The sequence below is a fragment of the Lagopus muta genome, chromosome 12, assembly GCF_023343835.1.
Source record: "Lagopus muta isolate bLagMut1 chromosome 12, bLagMut1 primary, whole genome shotgun sequence".
Taxonomy (NCBI): Eukaryota; Metazoa; Chordata; class Aves; order Galliformes; family Phasianidae; genus Lagopus; species Lagopus muta.
The window spans coordinates 14966431-14986105 of NC_064444.1; the positions used below are offsets into that span (position 1 = coordinate 14966431).

General features: G+C 37.7%; 1 protein-coding gene across 6 annotated transcripts in view; it reads left to right on the forward strand.

Annotated features, from left to right (window-relative positions):
• The window catches only part of FTO (FTO alpha-ketoglutarate dependent dioxygenase), a 224546-nt gene that overhangs the window by 49343 nt on the left and 155528 nt on the right, over nt 1-19675 (forward strand). For 4 of the 6 annotated variants that reach the window (XM_048958922.1, XM_048958923.1, XM_048958924.1 and 1 more), the window contains exons 4-7: nt 837-980; nt 7986-8065; nt 9663-9806; nt 15558-15677. In XM_048958922.1, coding sequence (XP_048814879.1) covers nt 837-980; nt 7986-8065; nt 9663-9806; nt 15558-15677 — 488 coding nt within the window. Of the gene's footprint in view, nt 1-836; nt 981-7985; nt 8066-9662; nt 9807-15557; nt 15678-16261; nt 17042-17071; nt 18634-19675 lie in introns of those variants that run through there. The other 2 variants (XM_048958927.1, XM_048958926.1) reach the window with 2 other exon arrangements.

Consider the following 19675-nt stretch of genomic DNA (forward strand, 5'->3'; position numbering starts at 1 on the left):
AAGTAGTGGTTGAGCACCTGGTGGGAAGGCAGGACCAACCCAGGGGTGCTCAGGTGCAAGCAATGTACCTGATTGGAAGGGGTGGAGCCAGGATCCACCTCTTCCCAGACCTCATTTGAGGGTTGGCAGTGGAGGCAGCAGGTCTTTCTGGAGATTTCTGCCTACTTGAGGCCTTCCAAAGGTAATCAGCTTCTTTCCTCTGTTTCTGTGTCCCTGGCTGTTGCATTTGAGCAGATCTTCACTTGCTGTAGCCTTGGACGTTGCTGCTATGCTGTCATTGCTGCACTTCCCATTGCATTACAGCATTATATGTGCACGTTATTTCACTTTGCTTCAGTGTATGATTTAGTGAAATTACAAATATATAAACAAACCTGCAATTTGACTTGAAATGATTTTTAGAAGTCAGCTGTTCTTATGTCAGTGATCCACCTCTTTCATCTTTTTCTTTGCTTGTAGCTCAAGTAATTAATGAGAAAAGCTGGTATTTGTAGATCTCTTGTTATGCGTATTGATAGTGTCAGAAAAACTTAAGTCCTTTATGGACTTTGGTTTGACTTTTACTTTGTAGTTAACATGAAGTTTTCATCGTAGTAAAATTACTTGCAAGAAAATTCTTAATCTCTTATGATACTTTAGTACTTTTTTTTTTTTTTTTTTTTAAATCTTGGAGAGGTTGCTTACACCAGATGGAGATTGTGGAAAATTTAAGCCTATTCAGTCTGTACCAATGTGGGTTATCATTGTGTGTTGTTAGACCAGGTATTGTATTTTATGGTTGTCATCTTTTCTTATGATTTTTTATGTTTCTTTTTTCCCCTTGTCTCTCTTTAAAGATTCATCAGCTGAAGAAACGAGTGATTGGAACCTGAAGGGAAGAGACCCAGCTGTTTGGCACGTAGGCTTGAAGGTAGCATGGGACATAGAGACACCTGGATTAGCAATACCACTTCACCAAGGCGACTTCTACTTGATGCTTGGTAATTTTCAAGGGCTGGGAAGTTGAATGTTCTGTTGAAAACACAGAAGCTGGTAAACTTTCCCTCCTTTCTTTCAGTTAGTAGTCTCCTAATTTAGCAGAACAGATCTGCCTTGAATATAAAGCAAACTCCTCCTATTCTGACCAATTCCAATTCTTTTTCAGGAACTTTCTCTTACTGTGTTTCTTTTGCTTCAATGAAAAACAAAAACAAAAAATTGAGTGCTTTTTCCCTGTCTGTTGTATAGTTGGAGTTGATAGTTCAGGTCAGATTGTAAAACATAAGTAGAATTTCTTCAGATTTTGTGAGAACTTGAGTTGTCCCTGTTCAATTCTTAGATTTGTAGATGCCAGTTTTTGTTGTTCTTAATGCAGTTTTACTCAGTAGCTCTTAAGAAATCTGTCTGTCTTGTTTAACAAAAAAAAAAAATCCTGTTCATAAGGTTTGGGTTATGATTTGGCTACATACTACACAAACAATGACTGCAGCAGTGATAGTTTGGTTCCACGATTCCTGAGATATCCACTGTACTTGTCTGTGGATGTTTTATTGGTCGCCTATTTTAGACATGAAGACACGACATTCCCTTCGTTTGGCTGCACTTTTCAATGTGTGTATTTGAACGTATCCATTTCCTGCTAGTGGGATTAAACTAAGATCATAATGAACAAAACTGACATACTTTAAGAGTGAGACTCAATGTCTCATGTTCAGAGGATTGGAAAAAAAAAATGCAATTAAACTGAGCTCGTTTACTTGAAGCTGAGCTCAAACACAGAGGTTTTCTGGGTAAGTTGAGGACTTTGGTTGACACTTGTTGGCACAAAACTATTATTTTCTCTTTTGGCTTGTGTTTTTCTTGTGTTTTTGTTTGAACAAATTGAATCATAACTCACAGAATCAAAAATATGAACCAACTCTGACATGGTTGTGTTTGCCTGCAAAGCCAACCCACTTAACAGGCGCCTTAGAAGAAGGAGAAGCGTTTTGTTCCCTGTTTGTGTCTTGGGAAGTAGATACACAGGGCTCCCTTAGGATGGTGTATCACATAGCCAACTTATTGGGCTGAACAGTTTTCTTCATTTTACCTTCTGGCCTCTCAACAACTATGAACAAAGTTTAATATATGCAATATCCTTGTCATCTTAAACAGTACTGTTTTTTATAGTTTCCTCATCAAATCATGTGCATCATTGTCAATGAAGAATCTGTGTAAAAACTGGGATGCTTGTCTGAAGTGCATTCTGGGATGCCTCCCTTAAGTTTTAAGGGATGCCTTCATAAGTGCATTCATACATGAACAGAAAAAGTGTTATGATGTGAGCTTTGATACAGTGGTGTAGATTTGCAGGTGTGTCTCCCCTTTTGTGTTTGGGAAGATATGGGGCAGTAGCATGGAAGAAGACAGGCATTTCGTATATGGAAGTGTAGTTTAGATGGCAGATAAACATTCCTAGAAAGGCAGTTATGAATCTGTTCAATTCTGGTTTAAGCATCAAGTAAAACTTTCATCTCATCTTAACTGACTGGAAAGTTTGTGCTTAATGCTGGTCAGCAGATTCAGAAGGAAAGTAATAAAGCAAGGAGTCTGACCACTATTTGTATTGCACTGTATTGTGAATTATAGTCGACTGAGTTACCAGACCATAAGGATATTTCTCATTCTTGACGGAATGTATGTACTGTAACTACAGTCTTGGGAATGCTGCATGAAGGTTGGCTCAGAAAATTAGTTTATGTAACTGAAAACATGATTATCGTGTTCAGATGGAAACAAAGGTTGTGTTAAACATTCTTCAGAAGATAATGTGTAAATCACTTTCTTACTAATGCTTCGCAGAGAACTACGGTTAGCTCTGTAGACCAGGTGTTAAATGGTCTCTCATGCCTTCGTGTTTTTCTCTATTACTTAAATAATACATATAGGTAGATGTATTTGAGTGTTTCTAATTGGCAGTCGTCTGCCAGTATTCTCAAACTTCTGTTTAGTTTCAGTGTATGTTTTAACTGCCTTTATCATGTTCTGTTGCTTGAGGTGAGAGACGGACAAGATTGGTGGATGTATACAGTTCTAGTTCTTTTATACCATACTGGTTTTGTTAACCAACTTCTCAGGGGAGACATCTTGAGGATACTTCTAAAGGATAAAACATGATTTTTTTTCTAAGAGGTAGCTTGACAGTAGAGAACACAAGTCTAGCTTATTTTATCTAGTCCCTTTAAACATTAGGCCTTCCAAAATGTCATTTCAGTAAGTGTAATCATCTTGCTGGCATTTTATTAAAAGCAGTGGAAGCAGCCTGCAAAGTAGAGAATGTAGTATTATGATGAGTGTTGCACCTCAGGGTATCAGCTGGCAGCATCTGTTGATGTAGAAGGGGCCAACTGGTAGGACTGTGCTCTTTCTTATGGGCTTTGATTCATCCAACTGGAGTGACTAACTTGCAAGCACTGCAGGTCTGTTATTTCAATTTCTGAAATGGTGTAGTGCTTACTTCTTTATGTTGGAATTGTAAAATATTGATGTGTCAAATTCAGTATGCTGCTTGTAGCTGAAGTCGGGTTCTAATAATTCCTGAACCCATAATACCTCAACTGTTTCCTAATTTTGTCTTAATCTAATGTATGGAAACATGGTAACTTAATGATTCTTTGAGAAGAGTGCAAATACAGAAATTAGTGAATCCTAATCTATGGGTATTTCATAGTACTATAAAGGATATTGAAATTTGTTTTTGCATTTATGGTAGACATTTAGGAGTTCAGCTTGTTCCCTTCTTCAATACCTCCTCTATTCTGGGAGGGATTTAAATAAAATGCAGTCTTAAAATTTACACCTTTGTTCTCAGCATTCCTCTTCAGTTTAAATAATAAGCCATAATACATGTTGGTACTAACCATAAGGTGATCAAATCCATGCATTTGAAGGTATTACAATAGTATTAATGTATTTTACTTAATCACAATGAAACAAAATGCATAATTATTCAGTAACTTGGGCTTTTTTTGAGGTTACCCTTTCTTGATACAAAAAGATTTGCTGAAGGTCTGCAAGTCTACTGCCTAAAAAACCTCAAATCTGAACTTTATATCACTCACAAAACGGAAACACTTTAGCCCAATTTAGAATAATATATTGGTCTGCAGAGGAAGTGCATACTGAACCCTGCTGTCTCAAGTACACAGTCAAGGGGTGTCTAATATGAAACGTGTTGGGTGCATGCAATAAATCCAAAACGTGTGGAGGTGAGCAAAGGGCCCCATCTGCTCTGCCCTAGAGCATGCTTAAGTAGGGTTGTCATGGTCTTAGTATTAAATTGGAATCTTTCCCCTAATCTTTGACTTAGACACAACCAGATTGGCAAGCAGATTTACAATTTTCACTAATTTTCCTACCATGACTTCAAAACGTATTTAACAAAAATACACTCTGGACTTTTTCAAAGGGAGAAGATTTACTTTTCTGCAGCTGTTTCCCATAGATCAAGCTCTTGCTTGAAGGTTAGGGTTTTAGGAACAGCATGAAGATGAATTTGGAATCTTATACCCCTCCCCACCCACTAGCAGATTATAATCGAAGGAGCATCAAAAAATTATTTTCATAACCATCTAGAAGTTGGGTGCACACATTTCAGAGGTTGGCTTGTGGTTAGAGATAAGTATTAAATGGAAACACTTCCACGTGTATATAATAGCTCATTAAACTATTTCTAGGTATTTAATCTGCTTCTATTTCCACAAACTAACTTGAACCCTTTTTGCTCCCTAGCATCTTGAATGTGTTGGAGTTTTTTTAACCCCATGGTTTTCTCTTGACTCCACGTTTAATCCAAATGCTATATTCCTTGATTATTAAGACTTCGAACCCCAGAAACTTGTTGTTACTGAACTTTGATCATGAAGTTTGGCAAATTCCAGACATCTTAATTTAGTTCAGCCTCTCAATTCATTTGGTGCTTTGTTTGTGCACGCTTTCTCGTTTAAAAATTAAAAATATTTCTTAATTAGGGCCAGATCATCCTGCTAGCTTTCTGATAGGAAAGACAAGTGCTGCAAGACAGACTTGATTGACCTGTAACTTTTTGTGGAAGGAGACATAGCCTTTCTGGCATTTTCTGCTGACATACAGTACAATTAGCTTGACTTGGTGTTCTGTTGTTGAAGCATTACTAGGAGATGGGTGAAAGAAGAGTTGGTTTCTGTCATCTCAGTCGCTGTAACTGAATCCAAGACGGAGTCCCTTATGTCCATGAGCACCACCTGATTTGTGAGCCTGAGTAGTCATAAGTGTATTAAAATCATTTAGTGCTCCTAAAGTCAGAAGTTGGTAAAATGGTACGTGTGTAACTTCTTCCTGGCAGTTACTGCTATCTTTTTTAGTATGGATTTGCAAGTCATCAGCCAACCTGAGTGCTGTTATGTGTGTAGTTGCGTAGAAAGTGAATTGATACGAATTGTAAATAATGGGAAAATGATCTTGTTTGGAAGTTGCACTATAGCATAGTAAAACAAACAAAAAAAAACAATAAGAATTCACTTATGCAATGTAGTTACAGAAATGAATAGCACGAGTTAATTTCACCTGTATTTGTAGGTACTTGGGATGAGTGGAATATCCAGGCTTTGGGCTGTGCTTTAAACCCACTGTACATTTTACCTGCTTTGTGAAATTAAGAGGAATGTCCAAATACAAGAATTCTTCCTGAACTTTTTAAGAAGTTAATAAAGACGATGTAAACTGCTGTTGCTGTTCAGAGCATTTTATGAAGTGTGGTTTGTGCCTTCCTGAGAAGTTCTTCAGCTAGAGGAGCTGCATTTTTGGCTTTTATTCAGTGCTCCTTTCAGTAAGGATCAGCTTCAAATTTATTTCTTTTTATTTTGCAGTTTGTTACTTAAGACAGTGATGTACAGTATGCAGTCATTATTTTTGTGAGTGATTTGACTCATCATTCTACCGATGCTCAGCCAGTTAAGTAGCAGAATTTAAATATTCATGCATGTACGTGCATGCATACATCATACATACTCTTTTTAGTTTGCTCTTTTGAAAGAGGCTGTACAGGAGCAGGGATAATGTCTTCATGGCTGTGATGCTTTATTTGAATAAGTCTGAACTCCTCCACTTTTCCATGCAAACTCTAGGAAGTTTCTTTTCCTTAGTGGTTTTTTTCTGTGTCAGTTACAACTACACATGTCTTGCATGGATCAATGTATTAGAGCACCATGTACCTTAAACCTTTTTGTCTGCAGATATGAGGAATAAGGTAACAAATTAAAAATCCTTTGCGTGCCCGTGTTTTATACAAGTTACGTTATCTGAAGTTTCTGTAGTTGGTGATTCTGTGAAAAAGAGTTGTATGCATTTGCAAGTAATCGGATAATCTACTAAACAGCCTTGTGTCTTTTTGGTGTTACATCTGAAAAGCCAAAATCCTTTTGCACCTGACCTCTAAATTATTTAAACAGGTTTCAGGTTGATAACTGTTTTCCAAAGTGGCTTTGGCCACCTGTATACAATCACACTTGTGATTAATTTCTTTTAATAAATCTCACCCAGATTTGTCTCAGTAGTCCTATAATGCGATCTGACCATAAGGTAGCAGATGATTCATTGGGAAGTGTGGGCCAGAAGGTGCTGGAAGTAAGAAAATAAAAAATCCCTTTACAAGAAATACAGATTTTGCCATATGCACTTGTGCAGTAGATACTGGTGGTTTCTTTGATTCCTGGGCACTTCAAATATAAAACTGAGTTTATTTTTCTGGCACTTGAACATTGGGTATCTGTTACTGAGTTTTGTTACTTTAACACAAATGAAACTTTTAGAATATTGTTAGTAAGAACTGATTTGAAGTTAGCATTCACATAATGGAATTCATATATGTTTTAAGAGTTTTTTGATAAACATTGAAACGAGATCTCAATGCCAGAATCCACTGGAATTTGTAGTGAGATGAGGACCTAATGTCTGAAGGCAAAAGAGATGCCATACAGGCTCTTATCTAACCACAAATGTGGGAGAACTGAAGATAAATAACTTGCCTGCATGCAGCTTTCAGAGCAGGAGGGATACAGAGCAGTACTGACTCCAAGTTAACTTGTTTATGGATTTATTAATCTGTACTAACTTATGTAAGTGTAACTCAGGACTTAATTTACAGCACTTGTCCATATATTCTCCTGAGCCTCTTGTTGAGTTTAGAGGGCCACATAATTTTAACACTGAAACTGAATTTAAAGCACTTCTTGAGTGATGCTCAACATGACATTGAATGTTGCTTCTAGATGTAGACCGAAGTTCTTCAGGGCAGTGTATTTCCTCTATGTGCTATTTTCTCAGAATTTGAGCTTTTGGTAGCTAGAATAATTTCAATGGAAGTCAAACCAAGTAGATTCTGTCTGCAGTGGTTTTCAGAGCACAGTGATTGGGCTGTTTTCTGGCCAGCTTGCCCACTGCAGTCTTTGGCAACCCCTGGCCAGCTACAAGAAAGCCTCAATAAAATGTCAGGGCGATGGCTTACAGCAAGTTGTGCTTTCTGGTGTTCCCAGCTTTTTTTGTTCTGAGCTGTGAATCTCAGAAGAAAAAAAAAAGATAAAACAACATGTCTTTTGTCTTGTGTTCCATCCTTTTTGTCCTTTTTCTTTCCTATTTTTCCCCCCCTTTTTTTTTCCCCCCCACAAGAAATGTTTTATTGTTCAATTTTGAGAAGAAGAGGTTGCAGTTTCCAAGTAATCTTTCGTTTTTCATGCCTATAAGGGGTGGGAAAAACACCACCTCTAAACTAGAGAAACTGGGAGGCAGCAACTGTATGAGAGTTGTTTGTAACACTAGAACAGTGAATAGCTATGCTCTGCTGATCACTACGAAGATTCTACTGACTGAATTCTTCATTTCTATCTGTAAATGCTTAGTGTAGTGTCTTTTATCCTGGCTGCGTATCAGTTAGTTTCTCTGAGTACGTATATAATTTTTCCTGTACTCAAGGTTTCCTAATCTTTCCCCAGATGATCTCAACATGACACATCAGCACTGTGTTCTGGCTGGCTTTTCACCTCGGTTCAGCTCCACTCACCGAGTGGCAGATGTGAGTATAAAGTATGGTTTTCTACTTGGTCATTTGTCAAACTAATGCTCCAGGACTGTAAACGTAGCATCGTGTTGCATCTGCCTTACCCAGAACTGCATTGGATTACATTTAATCAGACTGTTTCCTTGAACCACTGTTATTTGTTTATTGTTGGATTGAGGTATGGTTGTTTCTGTTATTAGTAATTTACCTAAGTTTACAGTCATTCATGTAAGATGTGAATTAGGGATGTGCTACAGCCCACCTCATGGATTGCTTAAAAAAGTAGAAACAACTATTTTTACCTGAATTTTTTTGTTCGTGTCCCACTCCTAGCTGGCAGGTGTTATTTATGATGAGGTAGAAATGCTCAGTACACACATCACCGATATCCACAGGCTAAAATAGCCTTTAGAAGAGCAGGAGGACTAAGATGAGTCGTGAGTATGCTTTAAGCTGCATCCTTCTGCATTTTGCGTGTTCTGGGATGGAAGAAGCAGGGAGATGATAAAGTGAGCCCCTTCAGCCAGTCATTCTGGGTAGCAAGACTTTGGCATTGAACTCAAGTGTAAAGATGCCTTTGATTACTAGACCACCCCATTCCTTCTCCTGTCCATAGTTGTAGCAAAAGTTTTCTTTATGTGGTATTTAAATGGCAATGTATACAGAAATAAAATGATAGACTACATTGTAAAAAGATATTAAAATTAAAGCGTATTAAAAAATTGCTGCTTTATTTTTTGAGCAAACCAAAAGGTAACACTACTGAAGCAAGAGTGATACGTGTATCCATATACATTTTTTTCTTCCTAGTTTGTATAATAGTAGAAAAGCGATATCATCAGACACTGGCAAATACAATAAAAGTGTAATAAAAAAAGCCTTTATTTCCCAAATTATACTCTGCTTACTTGAAGTGGACTTTGGCATAAAGCAGTAATGCACTGTGCAGTTTAAAAATCGATAGTTGTGAATATTATCTTATTTTAAGAGTATTCTGACCTACAGCTTCTGCCTGTTATTTTGCAAGAAAATGCATATTTTCAATTTTAAAACTTCTCTATTAAGTGATTGTGCTCTGTTTTTGTAAACTATTGTGGTCTCAACCTATGTATAGTTTTTTGAAAGGAATTTTAAGTATTTTCTTCTAGTTTATTGAAAGAAATTAAGTAAAAACAAAAGCAGCATAATTGCAGGTCTGTTCTGTTCATGTTACCAACATCTTCTAAACAGACAGCATTCTCAGACTGAATATGAAATTCTGTTTAAGTTTTACTGGGAGCCTGTACAACTACACACGTGCAACTGATGGAAAATGCAACCATATTTTTATCTGCCATAATTATAAAGTAAATTGAAAATTAGTCGTATTCTTTCTCCAATCTATGGTTACTGATTGGTTATGTTGAGCAGTCTTTTGTGTAGTTTATTCTAACAACGCTATAAACAAACCAGTGGGCATTAAGCTTTTGTTTAAAAGATCATAAAATGCAGTTACAGAAATGCAACCCTTCTGCTCCTTCACTTTCTTTCAGAACTAAATGGTTCAGTATTGCTTCAGTTCAGTAACATCTGTGTTCTGACATGGCTCAATATCTGTTCTTATTCTGTTTAGTGTTCAAGAGGAACACTGGAATACATATTTGGACAGTGTGAACTGGCACTCCAGAATTTACAGACTGATTCTAATTCAATGGCTTTATCTCTGAAATCAGTGGAAACTGCAGTTGTAAAGCAAGTGGAAGAAATACATAATGAGGTGAGAAAACGTGCATTGGAAATGCTGCAGCTGGGTTCTGAGAGGTGCAGTCTGGTGCTGTGTTCAACAGCTCACAAAGCGTGGTGCTGCATAAGTTCATAATGTGCTTTTTATGATTTATTAATTGTTTACAGCCATTGGGAGTAACTCAGATCTGATACTTTCATTGCCATGAAGTTTTCTTTTTTGACTTTTTAAGATCCCTCTGCTGGTAGAGGTAAGGAGCAGTTGGTAGGGTTGGTTTCATTGTGCCAAGTCTACCAAATCATTGCGTGGTGGACAAACCAAATGACTGGGAGAGGTGTGAGGGGCGGGGGGAAGGGAAAGAAAAATGCACGTGAGATGTTTTTAATTACTTGTCAGGTATTAAGGTAGCTGCCATTACTATTTTTTTTTACTGAATGGCAGGTGTGAGATGATTGTGAATGTCTGCCTTAAGGTGCATCCTGAAGAAAAGGTAATGGAAATAATTGTAACACACTACAAGTCATTCTGTGCTATAAAACGTACAAGGGTAACAGTGCACTTCTGTAGAAGTTTGAACCTGACAGCGTTTCATGGTTTGAAGTCTTAGCAAGCACGTTCATTTTAAAACCTCTGTTTGGGGAGACAGTAGAGATGATTTCTTTTTTCTGAAAGTAGGCAGTATCATGAGTGCAACTTTGCTTTTTCTGTGTTAATGACAGCAACATGAGACAGTAGGTGGGTCTTCTCATGGTGGTGACATTTCCAAAGCTGGTTAGTTACTTTTTTTTATTTAAAGAAGACATAGGCAGGGCTATGTGGTAGGAGTTTGAAGTGACATTGTGTAGTTGGTCTGGCGAGTTCTACCTGAAACAAAACTTTGAGCTTTTCTTAACTAAAGCACTGATAATCTCTTCAAAAGCAGCAATAGAAAGCAAAACACGAATCTGAGTCAATTTTTCTGAAGTATCAATTACAGCACTTCTATATTCAAACATTTTGAAGGAGCTAATCTTTACTACTACTAAAATAAGCATGCTCAGCATTGTATTAGAACATGTGTAGTACTGAAATAATTTTGACTGGAATGAGATGTTTTTGTAAAGGGTTTAAATTATCTGCTGAGGAATGTGATACCGTGCGTTGCTACTGAAACTTGGTAGAACGTATTTTTATTTGTTCAAAGCTGGTAAAAATGGGTATAGTGGTAGCAAAAGATTTGCACCCTTGACTTTTAGCAGAACAGCTCTTAGAGCTATTTAAAGAAGTCTATGCATGCAGGGCTTTACAAAACATTAATCAGGCTCAGTCCATAAAACTATACGCATATGTGGTTTGCACAGCTAGGGCCACAAGCACAGCTGGTGTAAATTTGCATGGGTCCTTTCACATCAAAGCTCTGTGCCGTTTACATCAGGTGAGAGACTAGCCCCTGGTGTTTGCAGTCACCTGAATAATTTTGCTGTGTGACATACAGGGATGTTTCCTGTTACGCATATGGGATATACTGTAAGAGAAATCATTGTTTAACTTGTACATATTGTGCAGTTAATCTTAGTAGTCACATACGATCTATATTGCCTTTGAAAAGAAAACCCACTTGCCTTTTTTTTATTTCCTAAGGTCACCTCTTCACTTGAAGTACAAATTTCATATGTTGAAATACAATTTAAATTTCATTTATTAGCTGAGCAAGTAGACAAAGTTTGCTGTTGCTCACCATTGTGTTAAATGCATCTTCTTCAAACATCACTGAGGGGAAAACATACAGATCTGTGAGGCTAACACAGGTTTTGCATATGAAAACTTCCTGCATTCTTTTCTTACTGTATGATAAATCTTTGTATTTTTAGGCACATTATTGAGGCTTTAGGCTCATGTTGCGTATGAAGAACAAGAGCATGTTTTCTTCCTTTAAAGAATTAAACTGGTTAACTACTGATGAAAGTGAGTCTTTCATCTGATAATTGTGATGATGACCAAGTGATTTGGTCACTTTTTTCTTTGCCCTTTTAGTTCTGTTATTTTAAGTACAAAAAAAGAAAAAAAGAAACTGAAGTAGCTAAAGCCACATACAGAATTGATGAGGAACTGTCACCCAGTTTTGCCTTTGAATTTCTGTTTTGGTGTGCAGCTTATCTACCTTTGGACCAGAGATCATGGGCCTGAAATTAAGTAGTGTTTATTTCCCTAGAGTAGGTGATACAGTTGCATTCTACTTACAAATGTCTTAACTGAAGCTCCTCACATGTTTTAATTCAGAGAGAAAGTGCCTAACAGCACATCTGAAAGAGTGAGATGTGATTCTGTGCCTTCACTTCTGTATTTCTGGACAGGAAAATGGACTTGCTATGCTGAAAAAAGGGAATTAGAACTGAAGATCCGGAGTAAAGGTGTAGTTTTAGTATTTCTATTTTTGTGGTGAGTAGGGAGACCTCTAAAAGAATAGAGTTGAGCATCTGGGGAATGTCTTTTCTGATTGCTTGTTTTCCCGGAGTTCACTTGTTGGAGACCTGTCTTGGATACAGGTGATGTTAGGGATGAAGTGCAGTTACTCTTTAAAGCTATCAGATTGCTGTTTGGCCAGTAACCTGTTTTTGGGGTGACAAAGACCCATTGTTTACCTTGCTGAGAGCAGTGCTAAATTTGTGTGCAGAAGCCTCAAGGATCCTTATTCAGCAAAGGCAACTTAACAACCACAAGTTCTCTACGAAATAAAACACCCGAAAAACTTTTTTAGGATGTGTTATGTTTAAAATATGTCAGGCTTTGAAGTACTTAAGTTTGAAGAAGTGAGGTGTTGTCCTCACTGGGGTTTTGGCTCAGCCCTGATTATTGTGATGAAAATTTGAGACTGAATTGGTTGCTATGTCACTCCTGAGTACAGTGACTCTTGACTACAGCAGATGTGTTTTCATAGCAGCAATAGGTATATCCCTCACAGTTTGTCATTTGTACACCTGCAGGGTTGTGGAGAAGCCTGGGTAGCTCAGTCAAGGGTATGTGATGTTAGCTGCTGGGTCACTGCTAAGGAAGGGTTGCAGTGTTTGCAGCAAGGAAGGTTAAAATGCTTTAGCATGCCATGCTGAGCCTACAGCATGGTTGGTGGCTGGGCAGTACAGGAGAGCAACATATAGATCACTTACATCTGTGGCATTTAATAACCAATACCTCTAAGTAAGTGACTGAGGAGCACTGCCTCACAAAATGTCAAATGCCACTGTTGGCCTTTTGCTACTCAGTATTGACTATAACCTAAAAGTGGCCTTTAATCATCACCAAAGGACAATCTGAAAATCTGCTGAGGTTAAATGTATGAGGCCTGATTCTGGGCTTTCTTTCACAGATGTAAGTCATAAGTCAAAAATTAATTAGAAGACAGAAATCTTCCTGGAATGTGCAACATATGTATTTTCTTTCCACGTTAATATGTTTAAGTTTCATCCTGTGCTGTTGTGTGGACTGCTTTCTTATCTGAACTAAAGCTAGCTCTATTATGTAGGATTCTCTAAATTAAACTCAGGAAAACACTTGGCAAGAAGTTAACCTGCATGTTTTGTTGCAGATGAACGTCAGTACCTTTACCTTTAGTTCCACTAAGGCTAGAATTGAGTTTTTATCTCTCTAGCATCTTTTGTTTTTTCTTGGTATAGTTCCTCTTCTTCATATAAAGAGGTGGATGGAAGCGTGCCTGTATGATTGCCTTCTTCCTGCAGAAAGAGATTAATGACTGGAATCCAGTTGAAGAGTTACGCTAATTTAGAGCTAGTGTTAATTTTAAAATACCAAACAAACTTAGCATAACTGGTATCTCTGCAGATTTTTAGCAAAAGTATACATGCTTACTAATTTCTGAAGTATTGGTGATAGAGGAATTTGTGCCTCATCAAGATGACTTTTTCAGAATCAGCTGTCACCTGCTCAGAGGCAGCAGCTCAGCTGTCAGTCTGCTTGGTGGCTCCGTTGGTGGGTGAAATGTTGGTCTTCTCTTCCTCCCTCTTCTTTTAACTCAGTTTAAAGCTAAATTGAGGCACCATGAGATGAATATTGACCTGAGCGTAGAAGCCCCAGTATGTGTCAGTCCACATCACTTAACAGCCACATTGTGCACCACAGGTGGTGCTCTGACATCTGATGAGATCAGGTATCCTGCAGAAAATGAACTAGCCTGTTGCTCTTGTGTTTGCTGTAAGGGATCAAGATACATTAAAGATTTGGCCAAGATATCAGACTTAGGCTGAAATTACAGAGTAATGTAACAGGTCAATATGATTATAGTTAAAAATCAGATTGACTGAAATAGGTTTTTATCATGATGAGCCGTATTTTGTAGCATTGGCTTTCATTTTTTTAAAAATAGTTTTTCTTTGATTAATGGCTTAATGTGATTCATTTCCTGAATCATATTTGCCAGGTATCTTGTGTTATTGCCCTCTCAGTGAAAGCAGCCAGCAAAAACAGAGAAGAAAAAAGGAGTAGTGAGTACTCAAAGCTCTTGTTGAATTGTTGGCGTGCTCAGCCATCCTGAAACATTGTGTACTGATTTTTAATGAAGCATAGCTTGGTGCTTCATAGGCAGTAAATACTACTTCAGCTGTTTTTATGATGGATGTATGTCCCCAGACTTCTGTACTATAAGCCACTATGGTTACAGTCAATTTTTGAAAACATTCTAAGGTTTGCATCTGTCAACTAATCATGTTATATTTTACTAACAAAGTTAACGTTCGTTCTAAACATTTCAAATTTAAGTTTCTTTTACTGCGGTCATTAACATGCATTGACCAAGCACTGAGTTGATGTTAGCAGAAGCACTCTGAGACTTCTGTAGCCTGCTGCAAAGAGTTCGGTGACAGCTTTGGGCAGTTTTCTTGACTCCTTCACCTTGTCAGGTTGCCTTTGTTTGCTGTGGAGTCAAGCAGGATAAATAAAATCTTTTGTGGAAGCAGGTAATGACTAAAGCAACTTCGAACTTGGTGTGAAATGCAACTACCACAACAAAAATAAGTTCATAATTCTAAAGGCTGGAACTATGGATTGCTGTTAAAGATAGCAATCGGGCTCAGCAGGAATTAGGGTAAACAGAATTATTTTGCTTGAAGAATATTTGATGAGCTATGTATGACTATCATCATCTTAAGTCATCACTTAAAGCTGAAGAGCCGCTCATATGAAATTAAAAACCAACAACAAACAAACTACAACATACCGTATGATTTGTATTTCATATTCTGAATAAAAGCATTGCTTTGCTTGTGATAAAGCTTTATTGCACTGTTGGGATAATGTTTTCTTTGTAAAGCACAGTTTCCACGTAAACAGAAAAGCAGTCTGGCCTGTTCTTTCCAATGTGCCGAGCAGCAGACAGCTGCCTTCCACTCTCAGTATGCACAGGGCAGGTTGGCTGTACAGGAGGTTCAGTAGAGGGAGCACGAGCCTGGCCGCAGCACTGCAGCTCATCCTGAGCTGCTACTGGCAGCTTGTCTGGAAACCAGACTGCTTGGTAAACTTGAGGAAACTATTTTTCATTATAAAGCTGTGCTCGTTATACATAGCAATTGACTAGGCTGTATTCTAGCACAATTTATTGCTGCAATTTTATTCTATACTTTGTATTACTAAATAAAAATAACTGTGCATAAAGACGTGTTTAGAGATGAATGCTTCAGTAGTCTTGTCATTTTCCAAAGGATTGTTCAGTTACATCTGTACTCACATACTACCCCAGTTCAGCCCCAGTTAGTGACAAATAAATGATTTACACAACCATGTGTTTTTGTCTTGCAGGTCGAATTTGAGTGGATTAGGCAGTTCTGGTTTCAGGGCAAGCGGTATCTGAAATGCACTGACTGGTGGCTTAAGCCTATGGCTAAACTGGAAGAATTTTGGAGAAAAATGGAGATTATGGTAAGTACTGGTTTTATAGTCTGAAGCTTTTTGGAGTTTAATTCTGAGAGCACTAACAGTTACGTTTTTAATTATACTGTAGTAATAGGATTTCTGCTTTATTCAGAACATATGAAAAGTAGAATAAGTGTCAGCCTTCCACTGCTTCCTCTTGTTTCTCTCCCCCAGTAGCCAAAACAAATATGAGCAAAATAAGATCCAAAACCCAAGAGGATATTTTAATTGTTTCCTGACTTGGCTTGTTTTTAAAGTTTGGCATTGTCAGAAGTTGGTGGGCAGATACTGCATCACACCAACTGGCATCTGAAGCTGTGCAGTGCCACTTTTCCATTCGGCACCAAGATAGACAGCACAACTCTGCCAATCACAACAGCAGTGACTGTGCCTGGGGAAAGCTTAGGGTGAAATCTGATGGTGTGGAGGTGCACCTATCTGTTAGTAGTTTATGGGTGCAATTAATTACATCCTGGCTAGGACCAGCTAGAGGTGATTAGTTTATTCTATAACTAGAGGTGGGATAGCTGCTGTGTTTTCAAAAGAGCGTCGTTGCTTTCCTTCAACGCTGTCTGTGTGACCACCCTTAGCTTGCTTGCTGTTGAGAAGTAGAGACTCAGCTGGGAGACTTTGCAAGAGTTCAGCACAATTGCCAATATACCTGCTTCTAGCTCTGTAAGCAGAAGGAACTACATGGGCAATCATGTCTTGCTGGTATCCTTACATCTCCACGAGAAGCTTCTTTTCCACCATTTCTGCTGGTCACTATGTAAGCCTCAGCTTGTCCCTGGTTGTCTTGGAGGAGTTCGTCCTGTGGTTGAGGATACTGAATATCATTTGTACTTGAAATTTTTTTTAATTTCTGGAGGCACAGTGCAAAAAAGAGGCTGCTAATTGAGTTTTGAGGGAAATGTTGTTACTCTCTAAGATGTTCACAAGTATCTGGAAGCTTTTCATGGCAACAGCTGATTTTGACTTTGGAAAGTAAGTGTGGGGAAGTGGGATGTTTGTATGTGAAATGAGTTGCTGTGAGGAATTGCTGAACTTTGGACTGTCATACAAAAAAGGAGGGAAAAAAAATTGGAGTTGTTTATCTTTGTATTTTTCCTCATCTTTCTGTTCTCAAAATCAGCTAATCTGGAGTGACCTTTATCATTAAAAAAAAAAACACCCTTTGGTTTGTTTTTCTTGCAAATGACAACTTACACTCTTGTAGCAGAGGCTTAGATGAGGTAGAGACGAGAATGTTTGATTGTTATTTTATATCCATTGTGTGTTGAGAACATGGAAAAACAGCAAAGCAGGGAATTCTCTAGGGTTAGGTTTTCTGCAATTGGTGTGACACTGCCATGTGTCTCTAATTAGAAACATGGTGGTGTCAGTGTATCTCCTTTCAACAGGCCTCGAGATGATATTTATCAGCGAGCTGATGCTTGGGCCAAGACAGAAGCTGCTTCCAATTTAAATTTTAAAAATTGCTTTAATGTTTTATGACTTATAATACACTAATCACAATTAATTTCAGCTATTGACGGAGACAGAAGAGAATGTTAATTGCGAATGTCTGTTTTGTTGGGTCTCTAAGTAAATCTGATGCTTACTGTATTTTGGATTTGGACGTGGGGTGGGTTGGTTTTTTTTTTTTGTTTTTAACCTACATTTTGTCCTTTGTGTTTCACGAACTGACAGCAGGGGGCAATGTTGAGCCGCAGTTTTAATGCAACAGGAAGCACTGACTTCATAAAAATGCATAGAAATGGAGCATTAACATCGAGAATTATCCCTGTTGCTTCAAGTTAGCTGTAATCTGTAAGATTCCATAACACAGGAAATCAATTGTGGGTTAACAAATTCAACAGCAATTTAACATAAAAAAAGTGCAGTGTTTTGGTGCATGCTTAACTTCCACAGCATTAAGTTAAATCAGAAAGGTATTTCTGAAGGTACCCGGCAGTCTGCAGGCAATGCTGTTTCCCGAAATTTATTTTAACTGAATGACTCTTTTAAAGGTAAAAACAATAAAATAAAAAATTCCTTTGTGTAATGTGAAAAATGCTTGAAGTATGCATGTCTTGCAGTTGTGAATCTTGTCTTCATAGACTATTAATCTTAAGAGGAACTATTTCTTAAAAGAAAATTCTGAAGCGGTGTATTTTTCTTTGTGTGAGCTTAACAGCTCTTGACTGGAATTTTTTGAATGTGTCTGGAGTAATACAGTGCTGGGTTCCCTGTGTGCCTTTCTTTCCCTTGTTTGGTAATGCAATTGTGAAGAAGGAAAGAAAAAGTTCTCCAGAATTTCCAAATCTGCTAATTGTAACTGCCCCAGTATCACAGCAAAGTGCAGTGCCTCAGGAATTCAAAGCCAGTATCTTCAAACCTTTGGGCTCTATTTAATGTTTCTGTACATTATAGCAAGCACACCATTTTATCGTGATGTTTAGTCCTGGCATTTCTTTCCCTGAGGATAGTTTTACTTAGAGCTCGCTCTTGTGATGTAAATGTTAAACCTTTCATTTGAATGACATTCTGATAAAACATCACATTTCCTGCAATATTACCTCATGAATTTATGAACCATTAAATCTAAAGCAGTTTAACCAATCTTCTTCTTTTCCCCCTCCCTTGAAAATATGAAGGCTATTCAAGTGTTTGAGGTGGGTTTTTTCTTAAAAAGTCATCCAAGATTAACACGTTATCATGTGCAACATCAGGATAAATGCTTGCTGAATTCAAAGGGAGAGTTACCATTTGAAAAAAAGACTGTACAAGCTTTGCTTTCTGAGCAAAGAGAAGTCTGAAAAGCTGAAATCTCATGTGATGTGAGGAAGTCTTGCTGTAGCTGTTCTGAGATTCAGTGGAGAGACAATTTGTCTCTCAGGGTCTGATATCATGCAAACCTCGCAATCTGACATTTATTTTAGCTATGGAAATGTTTCAATGCTGTGCCAAATCAGTAAGCACTGTACAAGTCCTACAGCCTTTTTGTTGTTTATTTTGTTTCAGGCTGATTCACATTTGAAAAAGTAAATCAGTGGAATGAGAAGTAAACATATGTGATTATACTCAAATACCAAATCTTTAACGACTTCTTTTTATATATCCAGTGCTCCTTTATTTCTTTCTTTTTTTCTCTTTCTTACGATGACCCTGGTAGTGCTGTATGGTATGAATTGTATTTCCTGCTTTGACAGTCCATTTAGCAACGTAGCAATGTATTTATATGGCAGTTGGCCTTAATAACCTTTATTGACTTCGGTGGGTAAGAGCCAAGACTGGGATTATTAAAATGTATCAGTTTCCCTGCAGTATAAAAGCACAACATATATAATTATGTGAGGTAGGTTAGGCTCCATTTAATCCCACCTATTTACGCAGGGATTTGGCAAGTTGAGAAAACTGTAGTTCTAAAATACAGAGGGGGAAAAAAAAACGTATGAGCAACTTAGCTTATTTAGCAGCATCACTGTTTTCCTGCTCTTAAGGGTTTACTTAAAAGAATGTAACATAGATCCTAAAGAATTAATTTTTAATAGTATAACTGAAACACAAGTAATTGCTACACCATTTGTTTCACTTTTCAGCATCCCAAAATGTAAGTATTGATACTGTTATGCCATGTACCTTTTGATTTACAAATGCTGTGTGCAAACAGTAGCGTGCACATCCTGTGTAGTTGTAATGAGCAAACTGCCATTCAAGTTAGCTGATAGCTCTGTGCACCACTGGTTCACCTTAATTTTTAAGTTCCTGGAGAAAAAACAAACAAACAAAAAAAAAACCCAGGAAACAGTACATTAACTTATCATAATACTTTTACTGTTATTCTCAGTACTATATTTTATCTGCTTATGCAACTGAATGGAAATCAGGAAGCAGAGATATTTTCATTTAAAATTGTTTTTCTTTCCCTTCTGGGATTTGTTTCATTCTTCGGTACTAATGCTACGTATGAAGTATGCTGTAGTTTCTGCTGTAAGCCACTGTTGTCATGGGCTTATAGCCTG